The sequence below is a fragment of the Penicillium bovifimosum genome, assembly GCF_028826915.1.
Source record: "Penicillium bovifimosum strain IBT 22155 chromosome Unknown utg000006l_segment0_segment0, whole genome shotgun sequence".
NCBI classification, from domain to species: Eukaryota; Fungi; Ascomycota; class Eurotiomycetes; order Eurotiales; family Aspergillaceae; genus Penicillium; species Penicillium bovifimosum.
The window spans coordinates 780,097-801,660 of record NW_026622715.1 but is presented as its reverse complement, the minus strand read 5'-3'; the positions used below and the strand labels follow the sequence as shown (position 1 = coordinate 801,660).

At 51.3% G+C, this 21,564-nt stretch overlaps 9 protein-coding genes across 9 annotated transcripts; 3 read left to right on the top strand and 6 right to left on the bottom strand.

Moving 5' to 3' along the window:
- Positions 1–6,926: 6,926 nt before the first annotated feature.
- On the bottom strand, positions 6,927–7,253 carry N7515_007940 (uncharacterized protein; the record flags this gene model as incomplete). Its single annotated transcript, XM_056668684.1, has 2 exons — positions 6,927–7,070; positions 7,158–7,253. The coding sequence occupies 2 exons, from the start codon at positions 7,251–7,253 to the stop codon at positions 6,927–6,929; spliced, it is 240 nt and encodes a 79-aa protein (XP_056518514.1).
- A 1,993-nt stretch (positions 7,254–9,246) lies between these two features.
- N7515_007939 (MBL fold metallo-hydrolase) lies at positions 9,247–10,620 on the bottom strand (the record flags this gene model as incomplete). The annotated part of the gene is made up of 5 exons (XM_056668683.1): positions 9,247–9,539; positions 9,590–9,955; positions 10,011–10,158; positions 10,223–10,463; positions 10,583–10,620. 5 exons carry the CDS (start codon positions 10,618–10,620, stop codon positions 9,247–9,249), a joined length of 1,086 nt encoding a protein of 361 aa, XP_056518513.1.
- Positions 10,621–10,796: 176 nt separating this feature from the next.
- N7515_007938 (uncharacterized protein) lies at positions 10,797–11,363 on the top strand (the record flags this gene model as incomplete). Its single annotated transcript, XM_056668682.1, has 1 exon — positions 10,797–11,363. One exon carries the CDS (start codon positions 10,797–10,799, stop codon positions 11,361–11,363), a length of 567 nt encoding a protein of 188 aa, XP_056518512.1.
- Positions 11,364–11,744: 381 nt separating this feature from the next.
- N7515_007937 (ABC1 kinase family protein) lies at positions 11,745–13,746 on the top strand (the record flags this gene model as incomplete). Its single annotated transcript, XM_056668681.1, has 2 exons — positions 11,745–12,481; positions 12,546–13,746. The coding sequence occupies 2 exons, from the start codon at positions 11,745–11,747 to the stop codon at positions 13,744–13,746; spliced, it is 1,938 nt and encodes a 645-aa protein (XP_056518511.1).
- Positions 13,747–13,912: 166 nt separating this feature from the next.
- Positions 13,913–14,539, bottom strand: N7515_007936 (uncharacterized protein; the record flags this gene model as incomplete). Its single annotated transcript, XM_056668680.1, has 1 exon — positions 13,913–14,539. One exon carries the CDS (start codon positions 14,537–14,539, stop codon positions 13,913–13,915), a length of 627 nt encoding a protein of 208 aa, XP_056518510.1.
- Positions 14,540–14,913: 374 nt separating this feature from the next.
- On the bottom strand, positions 14,914–15,963 carry N7515_007935 (transcription elongation factor DST1; the record flags this gene model as incomplete). The annotated part of the gene is made up of 1 exon (XM_056668679.1): positions 14,914–15,963. The coding sequence occupies one exon, from the start codon at positions 15,961–15,963 to the stop codon at positions 14,914–14,916; it is 1,050 nt and encodes a 349-aa protein (XP_056518509.1).
- Positions 15,964–17,105: 1,142 nt separating this feature from the next.
- On the bottom strand, positions 17,106–18,374 carry N7515_007934 (GTPase-activating protein RNA1; the record flags this gene model as incomplete). The annotated part of the gene is made up of 1 exon (XM_056668678.1): positions 17,106–18,374. The coding sequence occupies one exon, from the start codon at positions 18,372–18,374 to the stop codon at positions 17,106–17,108; it is 1,269 nt and encodes a 422-aa protein (XP_056518508.1).
- Positions 18,375–18,744: 370 nt separating this feature from the next.
- N7515_007933 (copper metallochaperone COX17) lies at positions 18,745–19,146 on the top strand (the record flags this gene model as incomplete). The annotated part of the gene is made up of 3 exons (XM_056668677.1): positions 18,745–18,769; positions 18,885–18,946; positions 19,006–19,146. The coding sequence occupies 3 exons, from the start codon at positions 18,745–18,747 to the stop codon at positions 19,144–19,146; spliced, it is 228 nt and encodes a 75-aa protein (XP_056518507.1).
- A 312-nt stretch (positions 19,147–19,458) lies between these two features.
- On the bottom strand, positions 19,459–21,363 carry N7515_007932 (dolichyl-P-Glc:Man(9)GlcNAc(2)-PP-dolichol alpha-1,3-glucosyltransferase ALG6; the record flags this gene model as incomplete). Its single annotated transcript, XM_056668676.1, has 3 exons — positions 19,459–20,842; positions 20,910–21,072; positions 21,126–21,363. 3 exons carry the CDS (start codon positions 21,361–21,363, stop codon positions 19,459–19,461), a joined length of 1,785 nt encoding a protein of 594 aa, XP_056518506.1.
- Positions 21,364–21,564: the final 201 nt, after the last annotated feature.

The following is a 21,564-nucleotide window of genomic DNA, read 5'->3' as shown; positions in this document are numbered from 1 at the left end:
ACCACCACTCTCCAGAGCCTGCTACCGGCACTGGTCTGCCGAGTTGGCCTCCACAGACATCACCTTTGGAAATGGTATGGAATCGGTAAAGTAAAAAAAAAAACAAAACGAGATTACACAATTCCTTTAGGGCCCGTTGCCGATATGCCCCCCAACTTTTCTGACTATGCGCGATTTTCGTGTCTGGGGTCGTTTTGATCCTTACTGTGCCCCGAGACCCCAAGACAATGACAAGAGAAGACTAATGAAATTGATCATGCAAGTCGAATGTGTTGCAGTTTGCCTTTAGCTTAGAGCATGTTGACGGAGATTTCTCAGGCATGGCAAAACGAATAGACAGGAATGCCCTTGCAGGAGAATGTTCCTATATTGAGCGAGTTGGTCCGAGATAGTTGCCACGTTGGTCATAGGTACGGGTTCATTTACAGAGCGCGACGGTACAGAATGCCAAATAGAGCGACGGGTGCCATATCCATTTTACACTTCACATTGAATCGATCTCTACCAAGTCCGGCCTCGGGGGTTAGCAAAGTAACAAAGAGAGCCAAATGCCACAGTGCCTCCGGTGACGACAATATCGCATGGCCGTCGTACCCGAACCCTTTTAAACATAACAAGGGATCCGGAAGCGGTTGGTAGATTCAGATTTTTCCTTTTATCCTTTAATATGTAGGGCCCTGAAGCATACCGAACCAAAAAATACCGTCGGCCATTATGTCATCGGCCTATGAACACGCACAGCCTCTTTTATCACCACCGCCTCGCCGAAGCTGCCCTCTTTGTCTCTCGCGCATGGTCGATCTTTGCTGTCTCTTCCTCTCGCTCCCCCTGGCCTCGTGGAGAGTCCCCCCAAAGCGTCATTTTATTAATCCTCCTCTATTGGCTGGCAGACCCGGAAGGCCCCGCCCACTAACGCCTACTAACAACAATCGGGCGGCTTTGGTCGAATCACACCGGGTGCAGACGCCGACCGATGATTTCATCGTTGTTGATCGACACCTGTTTCCGAGCACTGACTATGATATGTATGTCCTGTGTGTACGGAGTACAACTGGGAGTTGCCTCACTATCACATTCGATGAGCACTCACTTACCACCTACGTCTGGAAGGTGGCCGAGATGATGAACTTGTTTGAAATATCCAAGTTGTATATCGTAGCATCAATACGACTGATGCTATCCCCAGTAACAATTTCCCGTAGCTTGATCATGATAGATTCCGATCGTCCTGGCCCAGAATGCAGTTCCATTGATCGCCTGACACTGTACGGAGTACGGAATACACGATGGAAAGCTGCTCTTTCGACAGGGAACATTCCTGCTTGTTCAACGCAAATTAATACTCGACGATAGGGCAGGGAATCGCTCGAATGCATATTCTTGGGGATGATCTGCGACCGAACTCTCCCCATCAGATCCCATCAAGCTTCGGGTGCATGATAAGGCTGGATGCGATTGGGCGCAGTTCGTTTTCGCATGACAATGTACCCTCGATGTATATGATGGAGTCAATTGTTGATATGCAATGTGGTGTGGTAGTAGACAGTGCATTCAATCCCAAATCCTGTGGCATGTCGGTGATTTTCCAATTCCCATTCGTTGGACAATGCACCCCGGCTTTCCGGTGAGAACAAGTGCACGAACAATGTAGACTTGGCAGGAGTTTCCCCAGAAGGTCAAGCTCCTCGGGGCTGGGTCTTCCCAGACGCGATCGTGCACGAGCCGTTTGGAGATGAGCAACGGCGCGGGAAAGACGAGACGAGTCTACGCGATCTAGACATATTTCTTTGTCTCGACTAAATGCGGTACTATTGATTTTGAAAAGGTTATCTTCTCGGTAATGCGATGAAGATAATCAGATCAATCCCGGTCGCTCTCGTATATACATCACACATCGATGTACTTTGAGGCCGGCGCTTTCCGCGGTAGGCGTGTCGTTCACGATGCGAACCAATCTCAGACCTGTGAAGGAGAAGCAACTACGGAGCTTTCCACTCTTAACACTCTTACCTCTAATCTACTCTGTGCATGGGATTAATTGACTATTTCCAAGGTTCCGACAGAAAAGAGGAAACACAAAGCTCTGCCGCTTTCCCCTTGTCTCATATCTCCATATTCTATCCAGGAGAGGACTAGTTAAAAAGACATATCTGAGGCCAAACTCATTCGGGAAGCCGGCCGCGGGTGGAGTTTATCCGCGATTGACTAAATGACCCCTATTCGACACAATGCGCTTCGACCTCTGACAGCCCCGTGCGAAAGAGAAAAGTGAAAAAAGGAAATTAACAAAAACGGAATATCCAGTTCAATTGAGCACAGGTATTCCGGGGGATTCTCGCTCAGCCTTTCGTCAGCCAAGACCGGGCAACAGTGCACGATCATGGGATTTCCGCGCCGCCTAGGTCACTCATTATGTACTTTGGAACATGCATAAAAGTTGGGGATGTTCTGGAAAAATTCGAAAAGTCGGTCCTTCGGTCTTTGTGCAGTAGTGGAGAGCTATCTCCATCGAATATGGAAAAATGGCTCGAAGTGGGTTATCGACACGCCGAGAATAAGAGAATTCCTGTTCATAGGTTTTTTGTCTTTCCCCCCACGCGACCTGTGGATCATCTCGTACCTTGTACTGTAGGTTATGTTAACTTATGCCACTTCTATATTGAACAATATCACGGATATGTAAAACACAGGCGATTCGAATCAATTACTTGTTTATGAAATTGCGTAGAAAAGCGATAATATACCTCACGTCGGGAGTTCACGGTGTGTGTCCTTATGTGGCTGCGATTTGGGGGGTTTGCGAACCGACGCGGTCTCACGATCTCACATCGGAAGCTACACACAAAAGAACCAAGATAGCAAAGGTACAACGATGTATACAACGTTCCGTCGCACACTACATCCATGGTGCTAAATCTATAGACCCTGCCGACTCACCCGTCTCTCGTCGGTCGGGCATGGCCATGTCCCACTACACGGGAAGGGCATTACACACTGAGCACGGAGATCCGACGCTCCTCGCAGGGCGCCACGATGATGCTGTCTGGGCTGTCGCGGTTGATCGGCTAATCCGGGGAAACGCCTGCAGGATCACTGTTCACCTCACTGGCGACGGGCACGGGCTTATCCGATCGAATATGTGCGCCCTGCGTCATGCACCAAAATGCCTCGTTTCTGGTGCGGAATCTGTGATTGCCACGTCGGGAGGAACGGCAAAACTAGTTGCGGAAGTTTGAGGCTGATTGCCACACAAAGGACGGTGAGCGACGGTGAGGCCGTATGAAGTATACTCCGTCGAGATCAGAAATGCTGCGTGCAGAGTACACAGGAGGCTGGGAGAATCCGGCGCCGAATCAGTGTTTTGGCATTTTCTCGGAGTGGGGCCAGGGTGTTCGGTGCGTGTCTTTACAGATTTAGGGTGTTCTGGACGTCTTCTAGAAGCATTCTGTCGACGTGACGGGTTCCATGGGTGTGATGCAGCTTACTGCGTAACGGGAATAGGGTTTTCTTTTTTTTCCCTGGTTCCCTCCTTTTTCTGATTCAACCGACGGAAGTCGGCATTCAATTCGAATCGTCTTGAAATTATATTTGATAAGAATAATGATTCACGTCATCGCTCTTATCATGCCGCTGCCGCTTTCGCTTTCGCTAACGTTATCTAACCCCTTCATTTACCAACCAACGATAATTACACATTTACACGCAAGATACACAAATACAACAACGCACTGTAACTCAAATCCGAATGGCCCATTCGGGCAAAGCCCGAGCACCGAGGTCTTCCTCCACCAATCACAGTGCCTATAATCAGCTGAGTCAGGTCAATACCGTACGGAACTCAATTTGAACAACCCCATTTCGATTCGGGAGGACATTGCCGTTATAACCCTAATCGCACTTTGACTCTCTACCAACAAGCCAGGATGTCATCGCAAGAAGTGATGATAATGTACGCGACCTGATCTTAGGCGCCTCCCCAAAATCCATAATCCCAAATTCCAAATTCCCACTCCCAGATCCCAAATCCACATTAATACCAACAGTCCCTACTTACTGGCCAGTTCCAAGACCCAATCTCCTAGCCCGTTCTTGGCTTCTCGCCTCGCAGCCGTGTACCTACAGTAGCGCACTTAGTGCGATGGAGCAGAGCTGTCTCCTCCTGCAATCAGATTGCGCCAAATGCGTTTAAAAGAGCTCCCCCCTCATCGGAATCTATCTCTCACCGGTGGGCCAGAGGAGAAATCGTGGGGGCCCACTGGATGATCGCCCTGCCAGAATTGTTGCTTACCTTACCGCTACCGCACAGGGGACATTCGTACGCACGCTTACCAGGACTAGTTAGCAAGTCCTCCGTACCTTGTCCTTGGCTTTGTACCGGAGTCATTTGCCGATCTGAGATCGTGAGGCATTTTTGCTATGATTCTAGCTTATTTCACCACACCGACTGCATGGCGATGCTAACGTGTCTTGACGCTTTGCGGAAATGCCTGCTTTGTCCGCGGAGTTGGGGAATTTCGTCTGCGCTACTTGCGCCCGGTACGGAGTCCGTCGTAAATGCAACGTGCAGAATTTCCGTCTTTGACAGAGCGTAGCATCTTAATATAACCACGAAAAATAAGAGTGCAACTAACAGCCCAGCGTAGTTCGCCAAGCCATGTCATCAGCGTTATTCCCCCAGAATCTCTCCAGCTGCCCATGGAGAAGAAGCACGCACAGAATCAAATTGCGGGTTAAAGTCAATCCCGCACTGTCACTCTCTCTTCTACTCGTGCATCACATTTGCTTCACCCCAGGCCCAAGTAGGAAAGGTCCCATATGGGACCGGCATGCAGAGCTTTTACTCCGTACTTTCAAAACGACTGCGAAACGAGGAAACTCCTTTTCCCGGGTCTAAATGTAGTTCTTTCCGCAGATTGCAATCTCCAGACTCGTTATGCTTGAAGAATCCAATGACGCCGTAGTTATCTGATGGTCATAGCTTAGATTATCACGGGGGTGTTTGGCTTATTTTCACACACACCCACACACAAAGAAGTCGGGTGTTCGGTCGGTGGCTATTCTGATATCATCACCGACTCCGAAATATCCATAAGTAATTCAATATGGGGTTCGTTCGATCAAGACACACTATCGATCCCCTCTCGGGGCTTGGCTGAGTATCTTCGATGCTCGGCGTCGGGATTGCCGAGTCTCGAGCCCGTCTCGGGCGACGCGGCACGCGGGATCTCGGCACGGTTTTCAACACGTTGCTTCGCTATGGCGTTACTAGGGTTTGCGCACTGCACCTAGGGCTGCGAAAATGGATCGGATTTTGCTGACCTTTCTTTGTTGGTTGGTTGTGGTTCACATTGTGTTTTACCGTCGGCATCCCGGCTAAATTGCATTTTGCCTTTGTTCTTCTTGACGGTGTGGTGGATTACGTCGGACGCCGCGGCATGATAGCGCGGAAATACGCGTAGATGTTCATCAGCCCTATTTGGAATCCTTGCAAAGTGTGTATCTTAACATACTACAGTAACTATTCTTTCAAGTGCTCACGTATTCGTAGTGTATGTCTTGTCCGTGAGATCACTACTGTGTATTCTCTTGGCTGCATGTAAACCCTGACGCCGATCAATATCCAGGAATCGAGTACTGTGTCTCCGTACTCCGTACACCGTACAATACGGACGCGCCCCGCGCACAGCTCCCCGGGCAAAAAAGCAATTGCTGCATAAGACCAGGCTGGACGATTTCCCCGACTCGGTGTTTTATTAGCCGTTGCCCAAAACTGCAACTCCGAGCTCTAAACACTACGGTCGGAGTATGGCCGAGGAGATCTCCGGAGAAGATGCCATGTGGAGGAAGTAGCTCGTGTGACCAAGAACATGTTTCATCGCAGTGTCTCCGAGCGGCGAGCGGTTGATCATGACATCGACATCCTAGTCCATCCATACCCAAAGAAGCAAAGAATAAACACACCCGACCCAACTACTGAAACCCATAACTGTGTCGTATTGCATGGCGCACGCGACTCACGCGATTGCAGAACAACTTTCATCAAGTCTAGGTTCTGTTCTACTGCGTATTTGAAGCTCAAATGGCCGGTGGCCAGCTCAGTCTTCGCCCCGTCTCTCTCCTGGTTGGGCCATGATCGACAGGAGAACAAAAACAAACACCCCCACATTTGCTCGACGCGAACCTCGCAGTGGCAAGTGGACGGTTATCGTGCATAGCTAATTTCGTCTAAGCTTGCTACTGGTTCCTCGTTGGGACCGTTGCACATCATTATTTCACTGCGTGAATTGGCGGGAGTTGAGAGGTCTGATCTTGATTCTCGTTTGAGGATTAGATGTGGTATGTTGTAAGAGATTGTATGTGATCTTGAGTACACAATAGAGCATCTGAGCATTATACAACGCCCTACAATGCCTGGTACATTGGCATACTATGGCTCTACAACATAACGTAGTCAAGTGAAGTAATAGTAACCAAGTTGACCTGTGCATCGACGATCGAGGTAAGTAACCCGAACTCTCCTGCCAAAGCCGTTGCCTTTTCCAATGCACACGCTCCCATGTTGTATCTCCCCCGTACGAACCTTATCTAGATGTGCTGTGTACTGTGTATTACCCTCCCTCTTGGCTGTCTCGAATCCAAACCATGCTACATACAACTGAGCCGCAGATGCACATCGTCAACGACAGGCCGAATCAAACGGTACAGAGTATTCCGTCTCGGACTGGCCGCTGTCACTGCCACTCGGGCAACTGATGATCGGCGGTGTTCACGATACCCGCTTTGAATCCTTGTTTTTCTTTTTTTATCCATTCTCCTGTTCATTATTTTCACGCGGATCAGAGACCATGATGCGAGTGTGACGATAGCTGCTGCAATTGCGCTTCGTCGTTACTATTGTTGGATGCGATATGAGACTGCCTACTAGGCTACGAGATATCTCTCCTCTTCTGCAGATCTACCGCTGCATTTTCCCCTGCGTTGCCGTCGGCAGATGGTGCATAGCCACCGTTAACCTCCCCGATCTGCCTGCCGGTGACGGGTGATATTTCCGGGGATTGGAGTCGAGTTACCTACAAGATACATCTGTTCTAGCGAATAGGGATGGTCGAATTGCCATTTGAATCTTGTATTCCAGATCTTTCAGTACGTATACATACCTCGCGATTGTACGGTGAGCCTATCCCAGGATACCTTGTCCGGTATGCCAAGACCACGACAGGGATGAATTCGTGGGGGATGCTCATGATCGCCATGCTGCCTGGTGTGCGGAGGTGCTATTGTCTATAGATAGCGACTCTGGGGTGTGAGTGGATGGAAACGCAGTGAGACGATGGGATTAAACTTCATGAGCACGATAGACAGGCAAAAGCCAAGATGGGGGTGATTCAGTTGAAAGGACGATAGTGGAAAATTATTCAACTATTTTCTTGGCTAGGCGGAGTAGGCATTGCTGAAATATGAGGATCTGAGGTCAGAAATGGAGGTATCTTGGCTATGATCGACCGGGGGCTTTGTCTTATCTCTAACTAGGCATGCTGATACTTCGTGCATCTTGGTATAGACTTTAGACTTCTTGATCAAATCCGATTTACCCCATTGGGAGGTGTATATACTTCACCTTACTGCGTGTTTCAGAGGGAGATCAGCACAACATGAGCCAAGCCCTCACACAGCTACCCCATCTCCCCCCCTGTCTCCTTCAACTCCCGCCCAGCATTTCCCCAAATTCAAAGCTCTTAGCATTGTCTCTTTAGATAAAGTCATTCAATGTTGTCAACCTTATATCCCATCTTTATCTCCTTACCCCTCTCAACCCCTCTCCCATCCCCCTTGATCTGCTGATCGCCCTGCATCTCTACCTGTCCACCACCGCCAAGCCACACCGTGCATCCCTTTCTCCCGCATTATCGTCTTGGCACGCATTCGACCTCTGACCAGCCCCTTTTTCTTTGTCCCTGATCACCCTCGGTGACGTCGGGCGGAGTGGAGAGGAGAGGGACAGGCGCAAGGGTTGGCTGCTGATAATGCTTGTTGGACTTGCATCTTGGCGGGGGCAGTGTGCATGCTTCTGGCTTATGTGTCCCGTCTATCCACGCTGCTATCAGACCTGGCTGCTGTGAGTGCAAGCCGCGGTCAGCGTGGTTTTGGATCGGATGCAGAGACACTGAGGCTTGGGCTTCGTGACAGCGTTGGGTTGCTAAGGGGTTTTGTCCGGCTTAGCGACGGATTGTCCGGCGGTTGTTGTGGACTCGGTAGATATTTATCGCCGAGGAAGCTTGGCTGTGTGACGATGGAGGTAGGAAAGGATTCGTCTGCTGACCGGTGTCGGGCGTCTCTGTTACAGTGTAGTCGCTGGCCGGATAGTTACACGGGGTTCTGTAGTACCTCCGTCCAGGGCTTGAAGAAGGCGAAGTATTCCTTGGCTGTCTAAATGCAGAGTCTGTGCTTGAATTGCTCGGTCAATGTAGTTCGAACTCCAGTTCGATCAGGTCTGAACATTGTAGCGAAGTAGAGCCTCCTTGTAGGTACCTACCTACCTACCTATATCCATTATTGTTTCTTCGTTCCAAAGGACCCGGACGGGTTAGTACCTAAGAGTTGCTCTCCACGATGTCAAGTGCCTGTCTCTTTTAGTCTAACAGTAGTTAATTTGTGCCTGTCGAAAGATAGGTACCTACCTAGCCCAATTCCCGTGGTGTTGACTGAAGATATATATTGCGACGGTACCTGAGCTAGTAGGTGCGACCCAGCATTTCACGCATCACTTGAGGGTTGCAACTTCCATGCAAGATATAAAATGCTGGCTCCAGCAGGTTGAGTGTCCCTAGGAACAACATATATATGGATCAATGAGGAGCACCACCTCTTACGCCTCTTAGCTTGATGCTTGATGGCTTCGAGCATTATCATTATCATTAGTACTCCGTATTACCACGAACATCAAAGACCTACGTGTAGCCACCCACCATGACACCAGACACCATCCAATCCCGCATTCTCCCGATCGCAACAAGAACGCAGCAAGGAGATAAAGTGATGTCACTACTCAACACCTGAAAAACAGACCAAATTAAGCCGGAGATCAATGACAAGATATCCCCTTGATGATACATAACTCGTTGCTGCGAGCGACTCATGTCATGCGGCTTTGCATCAATGCTCTGCGTCAACGTGGAGACACGGGCATGCAAGGAACACCTTCAGACGAGTATCATCATCGTCGCAGATGAGACCAACACCTCCGAATCAGAATGTAATCCTGGACCCGACGGTGCAGGGAACCAACGACCCAGGCATGTGCTTCTCGATGGCGAACTTGGCTCGCCAGCCTGAACAATGGCCTGGCATGAGCACGGCAGGATCGAGGCGCTTGAGGTCAGCTATTGTGCTCTCGATCTGATCTGCCTGGCTCATGGCGAGATGAAAACCGCCGACCACGGCGTGGACTGGTACTGTTCCCCCTGTGAGCTGGACCGCGTGTTTTGTTGTGTTGACGACACCGGCGTGGCTGCACCCAGTGAAGACGACAAGGCCCTTTCCTGAGAACGTGTTAGCTTGACAACAATGCCAGCGTTTGACACAAATTTACCTTCGAGATTGCAGATTAGAGAACGTTCATCGACGATTAGCTCGTCTGAGAACCAGTCGTTCTCGTCAGGGTCATATCTCATGGCGTTTCTGAGGCCCGTCTCGTACGGCGTGACCCGGGGGATCTCGCCGGAGATGAGGAAGAAGTCGTCGAGCACGGTGTGTGGACCGCTGTGCTTCTCGACTACGGCACCTGCACTTTCTATCTCCTCAAACCTAGGGTCTGCTTCGAGGGAAATGATATGCTCGGGTATGGCAATACCTCGGTAGACCGGTCGATCCGGGTGCAGGTCCGCGACGAGGTCTTCTGAGCGGTTTTCGGCTCGTTTGGCGTCATTTATCATGCGGATTGCCCGCAGAAGGCCACCTTCGTGAGGGTCAGGATATTCAAGAGAATACAGTTTCGAGTGGAAGCAACCAACCGGAGTGATCACGATGCCAATGCGATAGATGGACCACTTCCACAGAGGAGAGATTCGGTCCAAGCCGCTTTACGTTTCTCTCCCATACCTCCTCTTCAGGGCCAGCATCGAAGAGAATACAGTGTTTTTTGTCGCCCTTAGTGGCAGTCTATCATCATGAGCTTCGTACAAACATGTATTGAATCCAGACCAAGGACAAAATATCATCTCACCAGCAGAATCGACAAGCCATGCGCTGCGCAGCACACGTCTTCCAGTCTTAGTTCCTTGCAGGCTACTCCGCGGTCGGTCAATGTATGCTTGGAGCCCATGGCAATAGTCGCCAGGTTTCCGACAACCTGGACTGTGTCCGGAGCTGCGGGTGAGAGCGGATCGAGCTCATTGTCGATGATGACAATGGCCTCAAGAGAGTCAACCTCTTCGAGGTTTAGGGTAGGCGTCTCCTCAACATCACTAGGTCGATATAGTTCCTGTCAGCACGTATATTCAACATAGCTCTCGACTCGGAACTCTTCCCCTAAGCATTGCCCAACCGAAGCTGTTAATGCATAGAGCAAAGGGATAACATATACCTGAAAGGATCATGTCGGATTGGTTTCAGTATATCCATTTCGAGATCAGTCCAAAGATAGGCAAATGGCAAGTTCCGGAGTTTCCCCACAGATGCGGGGAATGTCACACTTTCACAACTTTTTCACAACTTTCACAACTTCCCCCTGACGAACACCACAGAAGATCATCTCAACGTCGATCTCTTTCTCTATCCTCATCCTCTATACACCCAAAATGCATCTCCACGACCTCCTCCTCGTCTTCCTCCTCTTCTCCCCAGTCACAGCGATCGGTATGTCATGTTTTCGAGTCGTATCTGCACTAGTCGGCCGCCCAACACACCTCTTCAACAAATTCCAGAGTGAAATCTGCGACGCTGGATGTCAACCCACCATCCCCCACTGGGACCTCTGGACACGCAACAACAGCTTCGTTCCAGCTGTGCGCCACCTGATGCAACGCATGAACGTGCCCCACAAGGAAGAGGCTCTGCTGAAGATGGGCGACGATGTCGCGCTCACCATCAAGGCAAATTGTGCACCGATGCTGGGGGGTGGAGTACATATTTGTTCGGATGAGGAGACTCTGGCCGGGTTTGGCAATTGCTTCAAGCGCAATTTCCTCAAGGCTTCGATCAAACATCTTCCAATTTTGATCCCAATGGCCTCGGACGAGACATGCAGGGAGCAGCTGGAGTTCTTGCAGGGTGATGAGCTGTGGGAGGTAACAATTCCCCAGAATATGAGGGATTATGCGAAGGTCTGCGATACATTGGGGCCTAATGACCACGATGAATTGTAAATGTCTAGATTGTAAATAATTCTCTATATACGATACCACCTATATACAACTAATCACATGTCTGACGATCAGGTCGAGCCCGAGCAATAACTAAGAGAAGCAGCAAAGTGAGCAAACAAGGGGAAAGAACGTAGAAAGGAGTTCTTCAGCGTTCTTCTTCTTCCCTTCTCCTCTGTTTTCTCAGGGGAACAAGTCATCTCTGTTATTTTTCCCTTCTGGCTTGTAACATTGTTCGATGTGCTCAGACTAAATGCTGACTCCGCCGGATGACGACAGGCCGAGATTCCTCAACTTCCAAGCTTTTCCTTTAACCTCTCTCACTCTCGATTAGTGCTTTCTCCCTCATCATGCAGTGATCCGAATCTGCCTCTCCGACACTATATGGCCCACGCCACGTTCCTCCGCTCTTTGCGGCCAATCGTTCGTTCCCCCATCCGGCGCCCGCTCCGATATGCCCACTCAAGCCAATTCCAACCCTTCGTACCACCCTCGCCAAGCTCCCTAGGAAAACCCAGAGAAGCCAAGACATACAAACGAACAATAAAATGGCTACGCCGAATCTTCTACGTCTCATTAGCAACCGGCGTCGTCTACGGCATAGACAGACAGTTCAACGCATTATCGCTGACCCGAACAGCCCGCACGTTCTCCCTCGGTGTCCTCGTCGCCCTCGACTATAAAATAAACTTCCGTCCACAACCGCCGCTGGCTAGCTCTATTGCTGCCGTGCACTCCCGCAACGCAGAGCGCTTGTCAGACCTGCTGAGGCATAATGGCGGACTGTACCTGAAGATCGGCCAGGCGATTGCGATGCAATCTACCATTTTACCACCGGAGTTCCAGAAGATGTTCTCGCGTATGTTTGACGATGCACCCCAAAATAGCTGGAAAGATGTCGAGAAGGTCATCCGGGAGGACTTTGGAAAGTCCCCGGAGGAGGTCTTTGGGATCTCGTTTACGGGCGAGCCTGATAAGGGCGTAATGGAGCGCAAAGCTCGGGCCAGTGCTAGTGTTGCTCAGGTCCACTGGGCTCGTCTGCAGGATGGCACAGAGGTTGCAATCAAGATTCAGAAACGGGAGATCGTGCAGCAATTGGCATGGGATCTCTGGGCCTTCAAGTGAGAGATGCCTTGTGTTCGAGTTTGGCAAGGACAATATACTAATCGCTGCGGAATCCAATAGGGTCGTGACATATGTCTACAGCAAGATCTTCGACATCCCTTTCTACAGTCTCGTACCCTACATTAGTGAGAGATTATCGCTGGAGACAGACTTCGTGAACGAAGCAGATAACTCGGAAAACATGGCCAGGTTAGTGGCCGGTGAGTCTCGCCTGCGCAATCGTGTGTACATCCCTCGGGTATTCCGCGAGTTGAGCTCGAAGCGCGTCATGACTGCCGAATGGGTAGAGGGTGTCCGGCTCTGGGACAAAGACGCCATCACGAAGCCCTGGTATGGCGGCTACGGCAAAGGAAGTCCAGGCTGCCAGGGAACACCACTCGACCAGCGAAAGGTGTCTGCCACGGACCTGAACCCGCGCGCATCGAAGATCAAGCCAGAACGTGACTACTGGCGAGGCAACAGAAACCGCGGCGGACTGGGCTTATCTCTCAAGGACGTGATGACGACCATGGTAGACCTGTTCTCCGCGCAGATGTTCCTGTGGGGTTACGTCCACTGCGATCCCCACCCAGGCAACATCTTCATCCGGCGCAAGCCCTCTGGCGAGCCGGAGCTAGTTCTAATCGACCACGGCTTGTACATCCACATGGAGCCTGGATTCCGACACGAATACGCACAATTCTGGAAAGCACTCCTCGCCTTCGACAATCGCACGCTGGGCGAGATTGTCAAGCGCTGGGGCGTGAACAACCCAGACATCTTCGCATCAGCGACACTAATGCGTCCATACAGTGGCGGCGACATGTCGACCCGGCGCGGCATAAAGGGACTAAGCAAAGCCCAGCGTGCAGAGCGCCACTACGAGATGCAGCAGGCAGCGCGTAAGGCAATCCGCGAAATCCTCGGCGATGAAACCAAGTGGCCGCAAGAGCTGATTTTCATCGGCCGTAACCTGCGCATCGTCCAAGCTAACAACCAGTTCCTGGGCTCGCCGGTGAATCGTGTTAAGATCACCGGTCTCTGGGCGTCGCGCGCGCTGGTCGAGTCGCCGGATCTGCCGCTGGCCGAGAAGATCCGGAACCTGGGTCGCCACTTGATCTTCCGTGTGGTGTTGTTCAGTAGCGATATCTTCTTTTATTTCACCAAGGTGCGCCAGTTCTTGCATCTCGGCGGTGGTATGGAGGATGATATCGAGGCTCAGATGCAAAACATGGCCAAGGACATGGGCGTCGAGCTGAACCAGAATGTCTTTGAGGGATAGAAGGGTATGTATGTGCATTATGCATAATGCACATCTGATCTCAATTCACTGGCGATGTAGACTAGACAATAATCTCCAATCAAGACCGGTACTTTTCAAAATCCACTATTGACACAAATTCCCTTAATGTGTTTATACACATCTTCTCCCTTCTCCCTTCTCCCCCTCATCCAAATCCCAAATCAACATCCTCGCCCCCCTCCCCAAGCAATCCCTTCAACCCCCCAATCCTAGCAAGATACGCCGCCCCCGTATCCGCCCAAACCCGATACTCACAAACCTTCAACGTCCCCTGACCCTGACCCTCACTCCCACTACATTCCTCCGCAACCCGAATCCGATAAACAAAAGTCTCATCCCACCCCTGCCCAGTCTCCTTCCACACAAACGTAGCCTTCCCACGCAGCGAAACAGCCATACAGCTCTCGTCCACGACCCAGTCTGCATCAGGCTCGAAGGTCATTGTCTCAATTGAGAGGTGGGTGGATAGCAGGTCGAAGTAGGTTTTTAAGCCTTCTTGGCCGGTAAAGGGCCGACCGAGGAAGGGGGCTAATTGCGGCAGGCCGTGTTCGTGGGCTAGTGGGGATGGGCTGGTTGTGAAGGTTGAGAGGAGGGTACTTTGAGGCGTGTTGGGGGTTGTGAGGGCTTCGAGAAGGGCGTGGACTGGGGGAGGAGGAGGGAGGAGCGGGAGGGCATTTTGGTTGATCTGTATGCCTTTGGAGGTTTCTTTGTGAGGGAAGGTTGGACAATGGAATGGGGGTTGGATGGTGTGGTGGTTTTTATACTCTGACATAGCTATGACGTTGTTTGTTTTGGTCTTACATCTACACACCTGATCTATACACAGTATCTTTGCCTGCAATGTGAGGAGATAGCCCTGGACGAGATGATATTAGTGAACAAAGCCATTGGAATCAATTGGATATCTGGATTCTGAATCTTTGAAAAGTATTTTGGCAGCTGCTTCAGTCCAAACGAGGCAGAGGAAACTGATATTGGAGAAGCCCTGGAAAGCCCGCAAAAGAACTCCACTGGCTGTTTAGCCCGAGCTTGAGAGAAACGCATGAAGACAGATTTAAGAAGAAATAAAAAAGAGTTAAGAAGGAAAAAAACACCAAGCCCCAAGATAATACACATGCCCCAGCCCGTAGCTCTCCAACCTCTCGCTTACTGACGCCAGGATTTCCCGCAGTTCATGCATGTGCAAAACAGGGTCATCGGTTCATCAGCAGCACGAGTCTGCGCTTCAGTGTATGTAACCTTGCGCTGACCACACTTGCCACACTGCAGACTCTTACTGATACTGCGTTCTTGCTGAGCAACCATAGCCTTATCCATATTCTCCTTCTGGATCCTAGCGTCAGCCTCACGTTGCTCAACGGAGCGCAGCTCGTCATGAGTCATGCGCACGAACTGCTCAGCAGTGATCTCGCCATCGAGGACGCGCACACGCAGCTTAGGATTCGACTTGGTCTTCAGATTCTGGAAAAGACTGCGCATCTTCCCGCGGTAGTCCTCCTTCGTCTCCGGTCCGAGGTGGCTATACGCAGCAGCCTCTACTGCAACCGCACGAGACAGGATGTGCTTGGAAGGCTCGGAGGACCCAAAGCACAACCCATCGTATATCAGCCCCGTGAAGCTGTCTCGGATCTTATTCCCCGTGTGGTTGATCTCGGCTCCATCTGTCTTCCAGGTTCGCTTGTCCAGAGGCACAGACGGCTTCGAAGCCTTGTCTGAGGGCGTAACGGGCGTAGGCGGTCCTGTCGTACCCTTCTTGGCTGGCATGGGGGAGCCGCTCGGAGCTCGACTGGCTGCCGTACTACCACCGTGCTTCTGCTTCTTCACGTCGTCGCGCCACTTGCCGACAATCCTGCTGGCGAGCACGGCAACCTCTGCAGACGTGCTGGGCTTGAGCTTGTTGACGATGATACCGATGCGCGTCTGTCGCAGCAGGTCCTCTGTAGCTCGCACGCCTTGCTGGATATCCCCCAGGAGGCCCTTGATTACCTTCTCTTCATCTTCTGGCATCTTCTGGCTAGACTTGTCCGCATCCGAGACTGCGGCTGCGATTCCTGCCGCATCCAGCCCTGCGTTCTTGGCTGCCTCTTTCGCCGCTTCCCTGGCTGCGTCTCGGGCTGCAATTCGGGGCGCATCTCTGGCGGCAGCCTTGAGCAGGGCCTTGCCGGTAGCCTCAATCTCTTTAACGTCCATTGCCATTTTGTGTGGGGTATAGATGTGGGATGGAATGGGTATAGATATCGGGTTCACCGGAGGACTAGCCGAAGAATCTCCTGACGATCTATAAATCAGAGCTGTTAGTATGTTGTAGCAAAAGTATGGAGCGCAAGCCCTTCGTAAACACCGGATGTCGGCGCATACTGCAGAACCACAGCCATCACATTCGCCTCGTTCGAAAGCACAATCGCGGAGCACAAATGCGCTCAATCTATGTCACAGGAACATGGCCCCAAGGCACCCCCGCTAGAGACTGTAGAGACTCATGCGGGAGAGGGGTGGTACACTGCTAGATTGCACATGTCCATCTCTGCCCTCATTTGCGGTCGGGAACTCGACAGAGAGAGGTATAGAAGCCCACAGGCAATGGCTTGGGTACTGCAGTTCATATTGCGCCAGGATACCGCAACGCGAAGTTACGCAGAAGCAAGATGTGCTGAGGGTGTTTTGCGTGGGCACTCACTTGGATATCTCACGGTCGCGTCGGACGTAGGCTTGAGTAAATAAGGGCGTGTGTAGAGGATAAAGAGCGGAAAGGCGACGGCAGTAGATGCGCCAGAAGGAGGAGATATGGTAGGGAATATATTCCAATGGCGACGAAGTAATGGGAATTTTATGTGAGCTGCGATGTCAAGAGGTTCGCGCCAAGACTTCCGTTCCCTTTTCGGAAATTTCTTTTCCTTCACTGTATACAACATGCTCAACTTGATATACACTCTCACAGTCAGTCTACCCTTTTCATTACATGCACAAAGTCATCAGACCCTGCTTGTCCAAGTAGAACATCTATTGGTTTGTATTGGAAGAAACCAGCCCAATGGCTATGCAAATAGAATAAGATTGGGTCAAAGCAAAAAGAAATTATGTGCAGTCATCATTGTAGTGGGGGTATAACAAATGGGGGTCTTTTTGAAGGTAAAGCGTAAGCGTCGTCAGTCAGATCCTCATACCCAAAGCTCACAAGTGTTAAACACAGGCGGGGCCCATGATTGCCACGGACGCCCCAATTGAGCCGACGCCAAGGGCTGCTTGGCGGGTGGTATCAATGCATTTGATCCACGATCCGTTTGTGATAGAAGGAAAGTGCTGATGGAAAGTGACAATTCTCTAACAGCTCCGGAGGTCTAGATGCCGGTCTTGCCCAGGGCGTTGGCCAGCTCATCAACATCCTTGTCGGCCTTCTGGGCCACTTCCTCTTCCTCCGCACGATCCGCATCTGCCAGGGCCTTCTCAGCCTTCGCATCTTCATCCTCTTCCTCCTCTTCTTCCTCGTCCTCCTCCTCCTCCTCGTCCTCTGAATCCTCCTCTTCGAGCTCATCCAACTCGTCAACACCCCAGGTATTCTCAGGGTCCTCGTCGGTGCCGTGCTCCTCCTGCCGAGCCTCCAAAAGCTCACGCAGGTCAATAATGTTGGGGTCCTCCTCGGAGAAGATGTTTCCGTTCAGTTCGATGCGACGCAGACTGGGGAGAGCAGTCTTGGCGGCGTGAGTGAAGCCCTTGACAGCTTCCGCTTTCATCTCGTTGTACTGTAGACGCAGAGTCTGGAGCTTCTGGTTCTTGTTGGCCGCCAGAGCCTTAGCGACCTTCACACCACCGCGGGCAGAGAGCAAGCAGTCTCCAACACCAAGTTCGCGCAGAGAGGGCCAACCAGACAAGACGTTCGCCAGGGCGGTAGAGCCCACGGCAGTGAAAGTGTTGTCCTGCAGATCCAGAACTTCCAGACCATTCGCATGGTAGAGACCCTGGGTCAGCAGGTGGGAGATACCCTCCGATCGAATGCCGTTCTGTGTCATCTTAACTGACTTCAGACCTGCCGCATGGGCTTTGTAGGCCCGAGCCCACGCCTCCATACTGCCGTTCTCCAAGCGGTTCCGTCCGCAGACAACGCTCTCCAGCAGGGCAACCTCCTCGCCACAGTTGCGAGCTTCCTCCTTGCGCTCAGCCAGCTTCGATAAGGCATCGGCGACGTAGGTTCCAGCGTTGGGGCCGAGTCCGTTGTTGTTCAGGATGAGGTGGCGGAGGGGCACATGGCGCGAGAGGAATTCAACAAGCGGGGCCTGGGTGTTGAGACCGAATGCGTTGTCATTGAGGTTCACGGTGTGGACAGTGGGGATCTCGAGGATGGCGTTCAGAAGTGCAGACAGAGCAGTGGGGATCTCCGACAGGAGACGACCGGTGAAGATGTCGTCGAGGTAGGCTGCTTCGAGGCACTTTTGGGTCTTCAGAACCTCGGCCAGGCGCTGGGAGGCACCAATGCCCAGTGTGTTTCCACCGAGACGGAGTTCAGTGTAGTCGGTGTTATCGATCAAAGGCTGAATGTGTGCGTTAATGTCCTCTGCGCTGTCAAGCTTGAGGACTTTTCCCTCGAGGGAGAAGACCTTGGGAGGGGCCATGGCGGGGTAGTTAAAGTGGGATATTGAGATAAGGAAAAAACAGAAAGGAAAAAAGCAAGAGATCAATGGACAATTGTGCCACAGAAACAGGAAACCCCGAGTAGAACTAAGGATAAGAGAAGAAGACAGAGACAGGCAGTGTGGCAGGAAAGGAGGCGTAACCGGGGAGGCAATCTGTTTTGTTGATAACAAAAAAAAAAATAACTACGGTGCCGCATAGAAACCAGTTACGCCATAAGCCCATTAATAATGTCCGATGGTGTCAAGTTAGTTATCTGGAAGCACATCTTCACAATCATCAAACACTCCCTAGGCTCCTGTCTTTCGCTCATTCAATCTTTTCATCAAGCCTATCCACACATTTTCAACGATGTCGCTCTTCGGTTCCTCAAGTGGTATGTCTTGGTGCCTCCCCGTCTACCCGAGTCAAATGCTCGCGCAATGCGCCAGTATTATTTATACCCCGGAGATGACAATGGAATTGGTAGCCGCTTACACAATGATGCACAGAGAAAAGTGCCGCTGCCCCTGCGCAGGCGCCCGCTGAAAACGCCCAGGCCGAGAAGCCCAAGGTACGAACCAATGCTGCCGAACGAAGAAGCACGAGTGACTAACGTTGTCTTTACTCTAGCCCTGCTGCGTCTGCAAACCCGAGAAGAGCGCTCGAGACGACTGCATGCTCTTCTCCAAGTCCGATAACCCCGAACAGGAGTGCAAGTCCACTATCGAGCAGTATAAGACTTGCATGGCTGGATTCGGCTTCAAGGTCTAGACTCCAGACTCCTTCATGACTGAGTGTCACTTGTCTGTACCAACAATCTACAACTGTACCATAGCATTCAATTGGCGGGAGTTTTTGTTTTGTCTTGTTATCGTCTTTTTTGAGACGTCTACCCATTTGTGGGATACGGAATCTGAGCTTTACGCCACAGAGGATGGAAGTGAATTCAATCAACGTCTCATCTCTTATAGATCTCAGGTAAATGAATCATATTCATACAGAAGCTAGCAGGCAACTGCCTCATTTGATAATCACACAGCATAGGGTATCACAGAAGCGCACGTTATCCATCAAGTCAAAATCTTACTGCTTCTTTTTCTGACTTTCCTCCTCGGCCATCAGCCGATCGATCCGGCGGCATTGGGTAATCAACTTCCACGTACACCACAAATAGGCAATTCCAAATCCACCAGCCCCGATCAAAGCATTCAGAACTACCCAGAGATCAGGCTTGCCCGCCGGCGGAGGCACATATGCCTCGAGAACATGCCATGCAATCATGACCAGATAGAAACCAAAGTGTAGGAGGGTGGTCAGTGTGCTGGGCTCCAAATGAGCATTGGAGTCTTCCGAGGACGGCCGGCTTCGGTAAGTTTCGAAAGAGGTAGGAGGCAGGCCGAGAAGATAGCCCCATAGCAAAGTAATCACCATGTAAGGAACCCGAAGCTCATCGCGCTTGAGGAGGGGGTACATGGTCCATGAGCCAAGCACATTGGCCCAGCCCACCCAAGCGCGTGTCGCTTTGCTCAGTCCACCGTTACCAGCAAGTAGCAGGGTCATGGGAAGTAGAGGCAACAATACACTCTTCTCATGCACCTGGAAGGAGAACAAGAAGAATCCCCAAGACACGGAAGATAAAGCGGGGAGAAGGAGCGAGGCGCGAGGATGGCGGAAGATGATAGCACACGGAACAATGATTGACGCTAATGTGGCACCGAGGGATGCTCGCTGCAGTAACGTAGCATCGAAGCGAGTGAGCTTATAGAAAGTGTGAATGGCGCACCAGGCGTTGGCAACCTTATCTTCGAAGAGCCCCCGCGCAAAGGGGAACACTCGGTGGATAATCTGGGTCAATTGAAACGCCAACCCATATAGAGTAGAGTCCTTGTCCGCCGTGATAGGAAGCGCCTGCAATAGAGGCGGCACAGGAGAAGATGCGAAAGCCTCTCGAGCCTCGGTATTGAATGAACCAACGATGAACGGGGCTAACAGCACAGCAAAAGAAGCCAATGTAATCAATGCGATGTTGATAAGGCGGGGGATATTAATGCGAGGGAAAGTGCAGACGCCGAGAAGATATGCGAACATCACGGGTGCATAGTATAACGCCATCTGTTTGAATCCCAGTGCACCAACGAAGAAGATGCAAGCCCAGAGCATACGCCCTGCCAGGATAGCATCCAAGCTCGCAACCACCAACCCAAGCATGACTGTGTTATACTGGAAGTGGCCATGGTCGATGAGAATGTTTCCTGGCTGAAGGAGGATCGCTACAAGAGCAATCGAAGCGGACCATGTGTGAACACTCTGCATGCGAGTGTAACGGCGGAGGAAGGTGACGACGGCCGGGATGAATACAAAGTATTCAGAAGCAATGACAGTAGCACGCATATAAACTTTCAAACGGGGGTCTTCGAGACCCCGGGATGCATCTAGGGCGAACCATGCTGGATCAAAGGCGGAACCGCTAGACAGCCCAACAAGTTAGCAGGAGTCTATGAAAGTTCTCATTGAATGCCGAGAAGATAACATACATCTTACCAAGTAGCCAGCTATGATATGCGGTCAATGGTGGATAATCGAGGCCCCAGTATTGCAGATCGTAGGTGTACCATTTCGCCAGAGGCAGATGTGTGGTAATTTCCATCCAATGCCGTTGCGCTTCGAAATCTCCATGCATTGGGGGCACCTGGTAGCCTAAAAGGTATCAGTTATTGTATCACCGCGCAAGTGAGAACAGCGGCGCATACCAGAGTAACCCCATAAGCTGACAGCCCATCGAAACAGGCCAACGACCATGAGAACGAGGGGGAGAATCAGCCATTGAGACACACCAGCCCGAGCAGTCCATAGAAATGAGACCAGGGGGAACGCTGGTGACTGTTTCCCATCGCCTAGGTCCAAGATCAAGTTATTGTTGGAGCCGGGAGAGATCGCGCCCTTTCTCTTCTTGCGGGGGCGATGCGACGAGGGTGTTGGAGGGGCCATCACGTTGCAGGCCAATGGGAACTTATCGTCCCATTGACTATTTATGTGAGTGGGACACGTCTAACAGAAACCCCAGATTGGATATAGCAAGGCAGGCAAGGGTAGACGACCTAAGGGCTGTATGGTTTATGGGTTGTACCCATGAAGTGAAGCCGGAGCAAAAGATACCGCCAAGTGACCTTCGACTGTGAGTCGTCAATA